The 14557-nt window shown below is 34.6% G+C and overlaps 1 protein-coding gene across 1 annotated transcript in view; it reads right to left on the bottom strand.

Annotated features, from left to right (window-relative positions):
• Window positions 1-14557, bottom strand: part of LOC137291812 (nipped-B-like protein) — a 53691-nt gene that overhangs the window by 17374 nt on the left and 21760 nt on the right. The window contains exons 2-13 of the mRNA XM_067823349.1: window positions 11741-11838; window positions 8628-8796; window positions 8306-8418; window positions 7952-8063; window positions 7494-7618; window positions 6261-6359; window positions 4896-5185; window positions 3691-3721; window positions 2345-2503; window positions 1415-1504; window positions 1113-1274; window positions 147-253 (exon numbers count right to left, since the gene is read on the bottom strand). Of these exons, the coding sequence (XP_067679450.1) occupies window positions 147-253; window positions 1113-1274; window positions 1415-1504; window positions 2345-2503; window positions 3691-3721; window positions 4896-5185; window positions 6261-6359; window positions 7494-7618; window positions 7952-8063; window positions 8306-8418; window positions 8628-8796; window positions 11741-11810 (1527 nt within the window). The 5' untranslated portion in view covers window positions 11811-11838. The remainder of the gene's footprint in view (window positions 1-146; window positions 254-1112; window positions 1275-1414; window positions 1505-2344; window positions 2504-3690; window positions 3722-4895; window positions 5186-6260; window positions 6360-7493; window positions 7619-7951; window positions 8064-8305; window positions 8419-8627; window positions 8797-11740; window positions 11839-14557) is intronic.

The raw sequence follows: 14557 nt of genomic DNA on the forward strand, positions 1-14557 counted from the left end.
ACATATCAAAGATTGAAAATCATAACATCAAGAAAGAAGAAGCTAAAGAAACTCAATATAATCCTTGTTGTCAACTTCAGAATTTCTCCAGTAACAAAGAGGTCTTTACAGAGAAATAGTTTCAGATACTAATATTCAGTATGTACCTGATTCATGACCCCCATTGTTTTCAATTTGGCTGCCTCTCCACAGATGTCACCCAGTACTCCTTTTGCTATCAGAGATTCTGTAGGACATTCCTGTTCTTCATCATCTACAAAAAACCTCCATATGTACCAATAACCACAAGCAAATAAATTTGATGTTAAGAAAGGCACCAGTAATATGTTTCCATCTACAAAACAACCTTGACTCTAGAGCATGTCATACAGCTACAAGTAAAGATTTGTAAGGGAAACATGGTAGCCCAACTGGCTAGTATATATTGATGAATAACTCGTAACAATTCAATTGGCTGCATGATTTTATCATTAACATGAAGATTTTCTGTCACAATCTTGAAAGCTAAGCACTGAGTGAGCAAATATTCAAATATCACTGTTACAGGTTTTCAGACACTAAGGGAGCAAACATTATCTTCAAATTAATTACTGTAAAACATCTCAGTAATTCATTGAAGATAAATTTATCAAAGCAATCATTCAGGAATTTACAATGTCTGTGGGATACAACACCCCTCATTACAGTGAGAGCTGGCAATACTGTCTGAAGACATGACCAAGCAGCACCCTTTTCATAAGGGTACAGCAGCTTTGATGCTTTCAACATGCTCTTCTAACCCCTGGTCATGGCACTTTTCAACAACAATCATGAATGTGTAGTCACCTAAAAGAAAACTGTGAGCTCTGATTATGAAGTGTTGCTAATTCTCACAATAATAACTGGTCATTGTTCGTCTCCATCTTCGTAAAGTAATCTACAGCAGCTTAATAACTGATATTAACCTAACTTAAGATCACCAGTCTGATAACAAAAGCTGATGAAAATTTAATTTCATTCTAGTAATTTACATACTACAGAAGTGGAAATAGAAACCCTGTCCACATGACAAATGTAGATTTGATCACATGACCTAAAACAAGAACAAACTATGCATCTCCTTGTGTACATACTTGGATCAATACTGGCAAAGTTGACTTCTTCAGCACTGTCAAAGACATAGTCCATACAACTGCTGAATTTCTTGAAGGTCGGACTCTCCAGCAACTCCTCTACAGTCAAGGTGTGGTGTACATGGCGCTTTTGCTTCTTCTCCTTCTTTCGTTTCTTGGCAGCTGAAATGACATGAATAAATGACACTAATGTCTTCAAACAATATTACTTAATCTGAATACATTATCATGTAAGAATACTATCTATATCATGTAGTAACAATGAGTACAACAGCCATATATACAGTTTTCAGTGTACCAACCATATGTTTCTTCATCTTCCTCTGGAATTTCCATGTAAATATCTTCTTCACTTTCAGATTCAGAATACCTTCCTCTTCCTCGTTTTGATCCTACATAATGACAAAATGTAACATTATAACTCTTTTAATGAAAGAATAAATATTATTCCTGCAACAAGTGTGTTTCAACAGTCTCTATTACTCATGGCAAAGGCATCACCACTGTAACTGACAAATTCAAAGACATAACCAACTGTGTAATTCATATCCTGGTGATGTGAAAGATGGGGTGTAACCATGGAAGTAGCTGTGACTCAGCAGCAATACATTGATGTTAAACATAAACATAGAACTTCACTATAAAAAATGTCAAGATACTGTTTGACATACGTTTTTAATTTCCTTTCATCCAAAATATGCCTTGTATTAATAGATTCCATATATTCCTTCAAAACGAAGATCAGAGTCAAAACTCAAGGTTAATTCCATTAACTTGAAATAACTTTTGCTGGTTCAAGAACACAGTGGACATGTTAGCAAATGTTCTGTTTGGCTGCAAATCAGACTTTGAGGGTACTCACCACCTTAGGGCAATGGTATCTTCAATGCGCATGTATCACCCAAACAGTGGCTTAAAATTGTTAGCATGGGTACATGACCCCAAATATTCACCTTTCCCATTAACACCAGAGAACATGTTCAATGCTCTTATTCATACTTTCTTTCTTTCTTCATCAGTTTAAATCATGCACACATTTAGTGACAAGGCTGAGTAACAGTGTTACAAAGTATGCTTGAATGTCAAGTTGTCCTTGTCATGAGCTTCCTAGTAAGAATGAATAATTCTGGTGGTTGCTACATTTAAATATAAACAGCTAGACATCAAATACCGAAAGACCACTCTTAAAACAGATGTGAAAAACAGTATCAACACGGAATTGAAGTAAGTACCTCTTTGTCGTTCATCCTCCCCACCTCTCCGATGACGAGACAATCGTGCTGAAAATCCCCTCTCATCATTTGAACGAGAAACATTAAAGTGTAAACCATCTTCATCTCGTGTCATATTTTTCCGCCTTTTCCGAGAATCTGAATCTGCCACTGCTTTGACTGCAATTCAAAATCAGAACTTGTCAATTTTCATTGCACATAAATCAAATGCACAATAGCTAAAAGTTCTGCTTGTTACCATTTAAGTCAATGATAAGTTTGATCGCATATTAACATCAGCTGGGGACACAAAATGAACTTGGGTAATAAAAGTAAATTAGGGGGTCAGCAGAAGTTTAATTGATAGAAACTGTAGGGAGTTTATGATCTGATAAGTAATAATGTTTCAGAAATCTGTCATCAGCCCATGCATCATACTTAAAACTTCATGCCTACTTTTCATTCTGTTCCCAAAGAATAATCAAAGATACAGAAATAATCTTTCTATTACAAGTTTGTTGAGTGAAACAGGCATGCAAGGTTAAAGTTTACAGAAGCCAATATATTCAATAATATATTTGTTCCCAAACGCTTAATGAATAAGGCAATTGAAGACAAACATCAAAACAAGTGATCAAATGATTTAACAGTGCCCAATCACAGTGTATCACTCGCAATATATTATCTACAGACACTTGATAACAGTTGACATACAAATTAAGAGTAACCAATGAAAACACATAATGTGCCTAACAAATTTGAAGTGATGAAATTTACAACAAAAACAAAAGCTTGTATTAGTTCCAATACAATTCAGTTTAAGCAGAAACACCATTTTATCATAAATATAACCACTAATATTTAAGTCAGCTGATGGTCATACTGCTGATAATTGGGTACTGTGCATATTAATCAAACTCAAAACAGAAGAAATGATCAACAAAAACAATTCATAAACAGCCCATTTCCATTGGTAACTTTGCTGTGCAATAAAACACATATGAAAGTTGCAGAAAAGAACAAAGTGATTGATGTAATCAAATCCAAACAAGTGTTATCTATTTCACCTTGAGGACCACTATCATCAGGCTTTCCATTAAAAGGTGTATCATCTGCAATTGTTTCCAACATTTGTATGAAAGTTTACATAATGTCAAATTATAATGAAGATAAAATTCAAGTGTGAACTGTTAGTGGAAAGAGAATTCTCACAGCTGCATGTCGGTGCAAAACCATGACAAAGACAAATGACAATGCTAATTGAAATGAAGTGAAGAGTCAAATGTGAATTGCCTAGTATCATATTACTTGATGAAAGGTAGTGTTTAAAACTATGCTAAAATATGAATAAGATAGCATGTACTAACCTGATCCCCCTGTGGCTATGGACTGTAATGTCTGAAAATGCCATTTTTTAATAGTAAATATATGAAATACAGATGCAGAAAAGAACATAGCGATAAATACATGTATTAGTTTGCTTTAGAAAATTCAACAGACTGTATATGGAAAAAGGGGCAAGCTAAATTACTTTCATTTAATAAACAATGACATATATCCCTTAAATAAAGGTATCCATCTTCAATTTCTAAAATATAAATCTTCTTCAAACCTACAAATGTGTATGCCAAAAATACAAACCAGAATGAACAGCAAGTTTCAAAGAAAAAACAGCAACTTTCAAAACAATATCATAACACATATTTTCTGAAAGCATCATCAGTTAGCACCCAAAAATAGTTAATAAAAACCAGATTGTCAATTTGTTAACAGTAAGTAACAAGTGATGAAGAAAAAATGTCAAGGCAGTAATTACAACCACATTCACTATCAAAGACATGAGTTCCAGAATATTTCCAGGGTTTGCTTGGCAACAGTACAATCTGAACCGTTAAATAATTGTAGCAGAATATTATATCAGTGTAAATGTACAGAAACAGTAGTATGAAAGCAAAGCATGAACTTCATCTGCTTGAAACAAAAATGAACAGCAGATATCAATCATTGAAACCAACAGAAGTTTCTAAAACTTGGAAAGAAAATTCCATAAAAAGTAGAGAATATCAACATTCTAACAATATACCATCACTAAATTGTTTTCAACTTCTTTTTCTTGTTTCATATGCTCTTTTTTCTGAACAATGGTTTCTTCAAAATTAACAGCGTTCTTCCTGTTTGCCTTTTTCTTAGTTACAGATTTTCTTGGATTTGCATTTTTTCCTCTACTTCTTAAGCTTCTCTGAAATAAGTTGGACACGATACAATATAATACTTACGCAGGATAATTTCTCTATGACGAGCACATTTCATATAGGGTGGTTTCATTACATCTTAAAACTTACCGTTGTCAATAAGACACATCTTACCCCTCACTTACAATGCAATCAATGGAATGATTACATTTCTTTGTTAAAATCCGATATGGACATAAAATTACAAAGTGGAGTGACGTTCAAAAAACACTGAAGAATGTTGCAAGAAATTAGCTATGAGTGGACAGAGATGGTTCATGAAGGGAATAGTGAAGTACATTGGAACTTTGTGGTAATGAAATGAAAAACACTATACATACTTTCATATCAAGCATTTCAAGAAGCACAACTGGTTCATTTTTTCCGGATGTCTTTTTCTGCAACCTAGAATCACCATTCTTATTTATTGATGTCCGTGATGATGACATTATACTTGGTTCTATGTCATCTAGAGAAACAGAAGGTTCACAATGTCTGCTCGAAGAGCGTCTCCGATTTGAACGTGTTAAATCACTGTCCATATTTGTAATTGGCACTGATGATGAAGGTTGCTGTGTAACTTGCTGGCTGGTAAGTCTATCTGCTGAGGTTGCTTGAGCAGGGGATGAGACTGAAATAAAACACAAATAAACCAGATTAAAGGTCAATTATCATATTAATTTTTTAAAAAATGTCGCCCTTTCATAGTAACAAGAAGACAGTGTCATCAATATCCTCCAGAATGCCACAGTATTCTTCATGACTATGTCTACGAGTTATGATTATGTCAAATGCAGGAATGAGAATGGGTATGAGTGAGAAAAGAGGAAAATGGGCTGGGCCTTTTTGGAGTCTTGTTAGTTGAACAATATAACATACATGCTGAAAGACACTAGTTCCATCAAATACATGGAATTACAAAGATTCACAGATAATTCTCATCCCTGCCAATGAAAGGTGTGAATATATAGAAAAGTGGAAGGTGAGTACTGAACAGCTTTTGAAGTTCAGCTATAAAATTGAGTGCTACCACAAATTTAGGTTTTAGTCAAACTTGTTGCCATGGAAATGCAAAAATGTTTGATTAAAACGTCCAAAACTACAAAACGCCACCAATACACCACCAGACCATTCTATGTGCCAAGTTTGTTGAAGAAATACTGAACGGTTTTAGAGTTCTGGAAAAAAACACTACCACTAATAACAAAACGATTCTTGCAGTATCATAACTTGAAATAAATTTTAAAGCTAAAACATAAAAACTGATACAATTCACCAAATTAGATTTTACATTTACTTTTTCTTCTGTTTTTCATAATTTAGTTCTTATTTTGAAAGTGGAAACTTAATTAATAACGCACATTACCAATTACTTCCGTTACTGTATCATCCTTGAAACCTACATATCTAATTGATTTATACCCAACATTAATGGTTAAAGAACAACCAAAATTAAAATACACACAAATATTTGGACATACAGACAACAGCTTAAGACATCAGAAAAGACAGAAACTTAACATATTTGACCCTGAGTACTTGTTATGACACATACTACCAGAGAACAGACAATATATGTGGATGATACAAGCAGGAAAATCAGAGTCAAAGGTAAATAACAGTTTAATTAGGCTGCCTTCTTGAACAGAATATGAGATTAAACCATGATTGATTTAAACCTGTGTGCATAAACTATGAAGTACAACCTGTCATCTTGTTTTGTTCTTTGTGGTTTATTCGTCCCCTATGTGGATCAGCAGGATGAAGTGGACCATCAGAAAGATAACAGTCCCCATTAATTGTTGCTGGAAGACAAAAAATTCCAAATAGCATTTATCAAATTGTTTCTTGCACTAAATAGGATTTTCCATGTCAAACTTCAAATGAAAATTTGTGGTCATGATAATGAAACACAAGCGTTTGCCAATAACACGTCAATGTCCACCACCACAAAAGAGTCAGTTGCTTTTAGCAATGTTTCAGCAATCACAGCAAGGACACCCGAAATAGTCTTCACACATTATATCCATGTGGGGATTAAACCAGGGCCTTAGGTATGGCAAGTGAACTCTTTAACCACAAGGCTACCCCACCAGCCCCAACCTCTAAAGAAGAATGAAACAACATATTTACTAGTTTTATCTTTTGGTCACAAAGAAGATTACATTTTGAGTGATGTAGTTTTTAGTCATGGTCACATGTCATAATCTTATAACTCTGAAATTATTTCAGGAATATAGTAAATTCGAATGAATAGATAGTCTCCAAGAATAAACTAAGAGACAGTTTTGAAGAAATGACTTTGTTGTTGTAGTATGACCCTATGTGAAATTAAGAGGCTCTATTAAAAGTTAGTAGCATAACTTGAAGAGTCAATACTTGCATTCTCTCAGGATTTCATACAGTTTCCCTAAATGTATTGATATATAAACTGACTAAAATTAAGAAAAAAGTATTTTCACAATACAAAAGCCTCTTTTTATGTTTTTGGGTACTGTAATAAAGGTAATTATCTGTCACCAGCTTGGAAAGAAGATGGCAAACTGTTTTTTTTTTCTTTTTCTTCTTCTTCCTTTTTTTACTTCTTTTTCAACCACCCATCCCTCATCAGCACCATTATGGAGATGAGAAACATAAAAAAAAGAAAAAAGTGGATGGCCTAAGGTCAAAGTCACCCAAATTTACCAGTGTCTGCCTAATCCCCTAATGTAGGTTGTCACCAAATTTGAAGATACTGAGTACAACATCACCTATTGCCTTAACAAGAGTTTGGAAAGTGGTAATAGAGTTGTGGTGATTTGAAAATAAGGTGAAGGTCACCCAAATTGACTGGAGTCTATGTAATCCCCCAATGTAGGCTGTCCTGAAATTTGAAGGCATTGAGTAGCAACAGTTCATGTGACCTACAAAAGTATGTACTCTGCTGAATACAGACCTACCTGAATTTGAATATGAATTTCTTGAAAATGAGTTGAACTCTTGTTGAAAATGGCTGGAGTTACTTGGTGAATATGAATTATTCTGATTCTGATTTGAAAACCGTGATGATTGGGAATTTGAAATTCTGCAAAGAAATAATTCTAATTATCATCATATGTTATGAAGTGGCTGTAAAACAATACTACAAATAAATCATTTCCTACATGTAAATATATTAGGCTTAAATTTTGCCTAAACTTGGGCAGAAGAATATTTCTTCAAGAAGCCAAACGTTATGTTCACTATGAGCATGCTTATCATAAAATTGGATATATTCCTTAAATAATTCGTCCAAATAATTGCAAGTTACTGTGAATATTTTCTAAGTGTGTAAGACACAACTTTTCCGTTTTCCTGAATGATCAAAGTGTTGTTAATATTTACTTTTACTGGGGTAATACATTACACAAAAGTTCACCTTGATGTATCATTTTGTTGACTAACACGAGATGAAGATGAGGAGTATTGAGATGACTGTACAAAATTTTGTCCATGCTGTTGCAAATCCTGTGACAAGTTAGTATTCACCCCTGAAACAAAACAAAACATATGAATGAAGAGTAACAATATCTGAAGAATCTCCATATAACATGGTTGACAACACAAATCAATGCTCATGTCTGCTATTCATAGGCAGATTATCCTTCACACATGATATTCAAGTAATAAGTCAGATACAGATCTATCAAAATCATGTTGCACGTAAGGAAGGAAATATCATTTACTGACAGACAATAAATATTCATGTCTTCAAGTGCTTTAAACATCTTACCATCATAGAGATTTCTCCCACAAAAGACCTGAGGATCATTTAGAAAGACAGCTTTTAATAAAGGTGGCACATCTCCCTCTATAGAGTCCCCCACCAAGGTGTCCTTCAACTCTCTGAAATTAATTAATGAAACCAAATTAAAAAAACACCAGTATCAACAAAGCAATCAAGCAATATTTGGTCACACTGAATTATTCTTTTCAATTTACTATATTTTCAAAAGCCTTAAAGTATTAACTCAAAATGGATAAATTCTGGCCTTTCATCAGTTACCCATTTAAAGTTTGCCACACAAACATTCTCCTAATGATGCAATAATTACATATGGTTTGTTGAAGTCTGCCGTAGAGCTTGTGCCAGTTGCTTTGCCAAACCCTCACTCCGCACTGAGATAATTCTCTTTGCATCGTCTGCAATCGTGGAACTATACAACAAACTTTTGTTATGCATAGTCTGTGGAAGGGGTGTTGGCAACGGCAGTTGCGGCAACACTGAAACAGAAAAATAGATTATTGTATTTGATGTCACTGCAACAAATCAATACTTCCCAGTCATGAAATCAACTGTCCTCCACGCTAATCAGTGCCTTTAGTTATTTGGAGAGCTTAAAAGTGATGTGTTAAGACAATCAAGTTCAGCTTCTATGAATTTGCAGGTAAACATATTTGTCAACTAGTGTTCAAGATAATAGTTACACTAAATCTAGCTCTTCAGTTTGCTTAGACTTGTTTGGAAACAGCAAGCAGCCATTAACTGTCTCAAGAAGAAAAGAAAATCAGACTATGAAAAGATGACAGATCAGATGCACTTTCCACTTTGTACTAATAGGTAGGTTCCAGATGGCAGCATACTTGTTTGGCATAAACTGATCTGAACCTTATGTTCACACCACATCTCTGTAATTAGTATGATAAAGCATCCAAGGGTGCAACCATTTTACCACTCAGGGTGTTTTGAGTTCCTGATTAATTGAGTAGAAATTTGATTGCCTCCTACTATGAGGTTTAAAAACTTAAATTATCTGACTGATCCCTTAAAAAATACAAGGCCACATGTGTAATATTACTGGTCCTTATGAGGACATAAAGGATCAGTGTCACTGTTAAATACTTGTATATTACATATTCACATCAGACATTTACATTACACAGGAATATACTAAGGGTACATACAAACATATAGTGACTCCAAAATGATGCAAACTTACATTCCTTGAATGGAATTTCTGACAATATTGATATTGTACAAGCGAGCTGTTTTTAGCATTTTTACTTTTGCATTAAGTATTTGTTTTCTGAGATTATGAAAAGAAATACCTAACATTATCTGCTGCATAATACAGCACCAAAGATGACATTCTTTTAATCCTTCTATTCAAAAACCTGGTGGCTACATCTCACAAAGAAGCATAACTATCTAACAAAGATGTTTCCCTGTACCGGGCCTTCCCAAAAGCAAGCCCAGGGCTTCTTTCCGGAAAATAGGGTTCTTGACAAGATACCTTTGACACCAGACAAAGGCCCAGTGTGCATAAAATTACTAAGTAACTGCAAAACATCTACAGGAAAGTGCATCATAGCAAAAATTGGCAAGAACATTCGTGGGAGAGTTACTGGCTTCATTTCTCCAAGGTATATCTATATTGTTATCAAGACATTGATTATTACTCAATGATATTCTGACCATACTGGTAATTATTTTGTAGTGCACTGATAAGAAAATAGCTTATTCTTTCTTTTGTTTGCACCAAATATATGACTGATGACTGAACTGTGCTTTCATTGTCTGCTTTGTGCACAGCTCCAAATCACATTAAAAAATTATACGCATGAAAAAGCGATAAACAAAAATATTTTTAAAAAACATCATACTGTCCCCTTGGAGATGACATGTACCAAATTTTGATCTACAGAAATAACAGGCCATTCAGTCTGTGTCAGACCTTGCTTCGGTCTTGACAGTACAGACAATGTCCCAAAAAGCATTTGTAACACAGGGACACAAATGTGACGGAGAGGGCTCTGAATTGGCGAACACCCTGTATTGCAATATTTCATGGTACCTTGATCCATACGTAATACTAATTGCAGTCTTTTAGGATGTAAAGTTTTTGACACTGAGTGACACTCAGTGGACATGCAGGCCCTGTCTTCTACATAATGAACACTTTTAAGATAATGTAATGGCTCTGATAAAATTAGTTTGAATAACACGGGTATCTTCCTTGAATGACGGAAAAACTGATTGCAATGTCACCCTAAAATCTTTCTTTGAAATTTCCTGGATCTTCAGGAAAATCTGTTTAAAAATGTGAAAGAATGAATGTTTCATTTGACAGAAACATTTTTTTTAAATATTAATATATACACTATTATTACTTTTTTTACTTAAATGTTCAGAAAAACTGATTGTGTTGTGTTGTTAGTGTTGACTGTTTCTGCCTTCATTTTCGTCCATTGGCCCAAAATGGCATCCAGCATAACTATTGTTACTTCAAAAGTAGTTACCATTACTGTTTTCAGTCACTATGTTTGATTGTACCAAAAGTATTCTCTGCGTGTATTTTTCTATGCAATGATTCCAATGCTCAATGCACTGAATGCAGTACAATAGTTTCTGATGGGAACTATCAAATGTTCATTAACACAGGTGGAAACTGAGAAAGTAATAAATCACAAGAACCTGTAAATAGCATAAAACACCACATTAGGTTCTGACTTATATATCTACCAAGTTTTGCAGAAAGATTCTGAACATTTATTGAGTTATGCTCTGGAAACAAAGACCACCCCTCCGATTAGACTAAGTCCAAAACAGTGGAAAACTATGGAAACCAAGAAAAATAAAAATGCCAAAAATCTGTTAATAGCAACAGGAATGACCATAGCATCAGTCTGATAACTCTGTGCCAATTTTGGACTAAAAATATTGAACGTTTTTTGCTCCGGAAACAAAACGATAATGGATGGATGGATGGATGAACGGACAGATGAGGTGATGACTATATCCCCCTAGCATTACATGTTTTGTTTTATCTTCCTTATGTTTTTTTTTCCTAACATGTTTAAGTGAATGACAAGTGCATGGCACTTACCATGCTGAATCCGGAATATTATTTTCAATGAATATACCAGAAGATATGGAAAGACATATACAATACAGCATTGGGCTATACTAGTGATACCATACTGTCCTTGTTTTGGACAAATTCTATACAATCTGACTTTCTTTAGTAGTCAAAACCAAGTGTTCATTAACATTTCTTTTGGTCTAGTATCCTTTGCTGATGAAAGTCCAAGATTAACAATACAATTCACAGAAAATGACTGAGGACATGGCTGGTACATTCAAACAGACTTATGTATGAGACATCCTTGCAATGTGCTGCTCTTAATTCTGATCTAATAAAGCGTTTTAGTTAATATATTGACTTACAGTCTGTTAGACTAGATATGCCTGCCAGGGTGGTTATGGGAACACTGGGAGTCTCTCCGTTCATTTTCATTTGGACCTTTTATGTGTTGGGCTTCATCCTGAAACAAAACAAACAAGAGTCATCAGGAGTTGACATATCCCCCGGCCCCATCATATTTGAAAGGACAAATCATCTGACAGTTTCTTGATATTTCCTTAGATTAAGTTTGAATCGTTTTCATGGAAGCCATGAAAAATATAAATGCCATATATCTGTAAACAGCAAAAGGTTCCACTTCAAGATCTGTCTCATATATCTGCCAAGATCTGTTGAAAGATATCAAATGGTTTTCGAGTTGTTCTCGGGGAAACAAAGCCTATCCCTCCATTTTGAGACTAAGTCAGAATTGTTTCAATGGAAACCGAGAAACTAAGAAATCACGAAAACCTGTAAACAGCAAAAGGCACCATTGCAGCTTCTGACTGGTATATCTACCAAGTTTTGCAGAAAAACAAAGAACAGATTTTGAGTTCTGCACCGGAAACGAAGCCCATCCCTCCATTTGAAACGAAGGCTGAAACGTTTCCATGTAGACCGAAAAATAATAAATCACAAAAACCTGTAAATAGCAAAAGGCACCACTTTAGGGTCTCCCCTACATATCTGCCAAAACTTGCAGAAAGATATTTAGCAGTTTTTGAGTTCTGCTAAAAAAAAAACAATGTCCATCCCACTGTTTTGAGACTAAGTCCGAAACATTTCCAGGGAAACCGAGAAAATTAAATCACAAAAAAACGGTAAATAGCAAAAGACACCACTGTAGGTTCTGACTCATGTATGTAACAATTTTGCACAAAAATATTGAACAGCTTTTGAGTTCTGCTCCACAAACAAAGCACATCCCTCCATTTTGAGATTAAGTCAGAAACGTTTCCGTGGAAACTCAGAAAATGACAAATCACAAAAACCTGTAAATAGCAAAAGGCACCACTTTGGGATCTGCAACACATATCTACCAAGTTTAGCACAAAAATATTGAACGGTTTTTGCTCCAAAAACGAAGCCCACCCCACCATTAGACTACCATCAAAATGCTCAATGGAAAAACAAAAAAAATCAAAATGCCAAAACTCTGTAAATAGCAAAAGGCACAACTATAGGTTGCGATTATTATATCTATCAAGTTTGGTCTAAAAATATTGAATGGTTTTTGAGTTATGCTTGGGAAACAAAATGATTACGGACAGACGAACAGACGGACAGACAAGGTGTCGACTATATCCCCCCTGCATTACATGCCAGGGGGATAAAAAAAATTGAATAGATTCATATTGACAACAACATACAGTGGAAGCTGTAAAATCAAGCATCTGTCCATCCAGGAAGTTGACATCACTAAAATCATCAGCTCTACAATCCCGCATGTCTAAACCAGATTCTTTCTTCATTCCTAATGAGTGCCAGTTTTTGTGGTTATGGGTCTTAATGGCAGACTTACAACTGGGAAAGTGATTTCATGTTTTGTAAACAAGGTACTGAAAATGGTCAAGAAAATGGTATGACAGAAGATGCTAAATGCAGAAATATCAAAATACAAAAACTGACCAGACATCTTAATCATAATGGTAATAAACTGTTCGTTAAGCAGTGCTCCAGATAAGCTTATGACCATGTGGGTACAATACTCATACTTTTGAAACAAAGTGAGTACTTCCAATTTCAAGTGGGTATCTATACTTTTAGATACCCTCCATCTTCTTAAAATCTGTGTATTCATTTCAAATATGTACAACAGATGTGAGATTTTTAATTCAATAATAGAATTAGACAAAATCCATCCAAATTATGACTAATACAGCTTTACGGATGCTCATGCCGTTGATCACTGTATTGTCTGGCCCAGACTCGTTTATTTACAGACTGCCACCATATAGCCGGAATATTGCTGAGTGCGGCGTAAAACTAAACTCACCATCCATGTGTAGTCCCAAAACTTTCAAAGTCAGTTTAGCTCTACACACCTTTCATAATCAAGGAAAATTGTTGTTTTGTTATGGGTAAATTTTGTAAAATTGCAAATGGCTGAAGGGATCAGTATGGCATAAATCCAGCTGAAGACCATGCAGGTAGTCAAAGTTGTGTAAGTCACCGTGGTCGATAGAATGGTAATTCCCTTCAGTTGTTGGCGATCATCAGCATTTTCTATATTATACTGTCCTAATCTGAAATCCTATTTCAGAGATATATGCCAGTTTTATTTTTTTAATACTGTAATATACTAGCTGCTTTAACTGCCCTTTGTCAACAGGTTTTTGGAATTCAATCACTTATGATGAATTTATAATAATTTTAAGTCACGATATGCCTGAAATACAGCCATTGTGACAATGAACTTTTAACTCATTAAATTACTCGCTCATTACCCATTGTGCTGTAAGAAATATTATGCGCTTCAGTCTGATATATTATGTGCTTTACAGAAAGCCACTATTTTATTGGTCGTTGTTTGTAGATGGGAAGATCATTGAAGGGTTAACAAACCACGACTGGTATTCTATCTCTTTTGCACATTTCAATTGCCTTTAGAATTATTCAAGAACTTTTAAAGCGTAATTATTCAGAGAAGGAAAAGCTTTACTTTCGAGTGATTTGAATTGATGTGATATGATTTTGATATATATTGGTTAAATACCCATTATTTTGACAGCTTAAACATGAATATTTAGTTTTTTTCCATAAACTTTATTTTTCTTGTATATTTCATCTTTTCTATGGTGTATTTTACGCAAATACACAGCTTATCTGCAGCTCTGTGTTTAGAGTCCAAAACTATTCTG

Source organism: Haliotis asinina, chromosome 7 (genome assembly GCF_037392515.1).
Source record: "Haliotis asinina isolate JCU_RB_2024 chromosome 7, JCU_Hal_asi_v2, whole genome shotgun sequence".
Lineage (NCBI taxonomy): Eukaryota > Metazoa > Mollusca > Gastropoda > Lepetellida > Haliotidae > Haliotis > Haliotis asinina.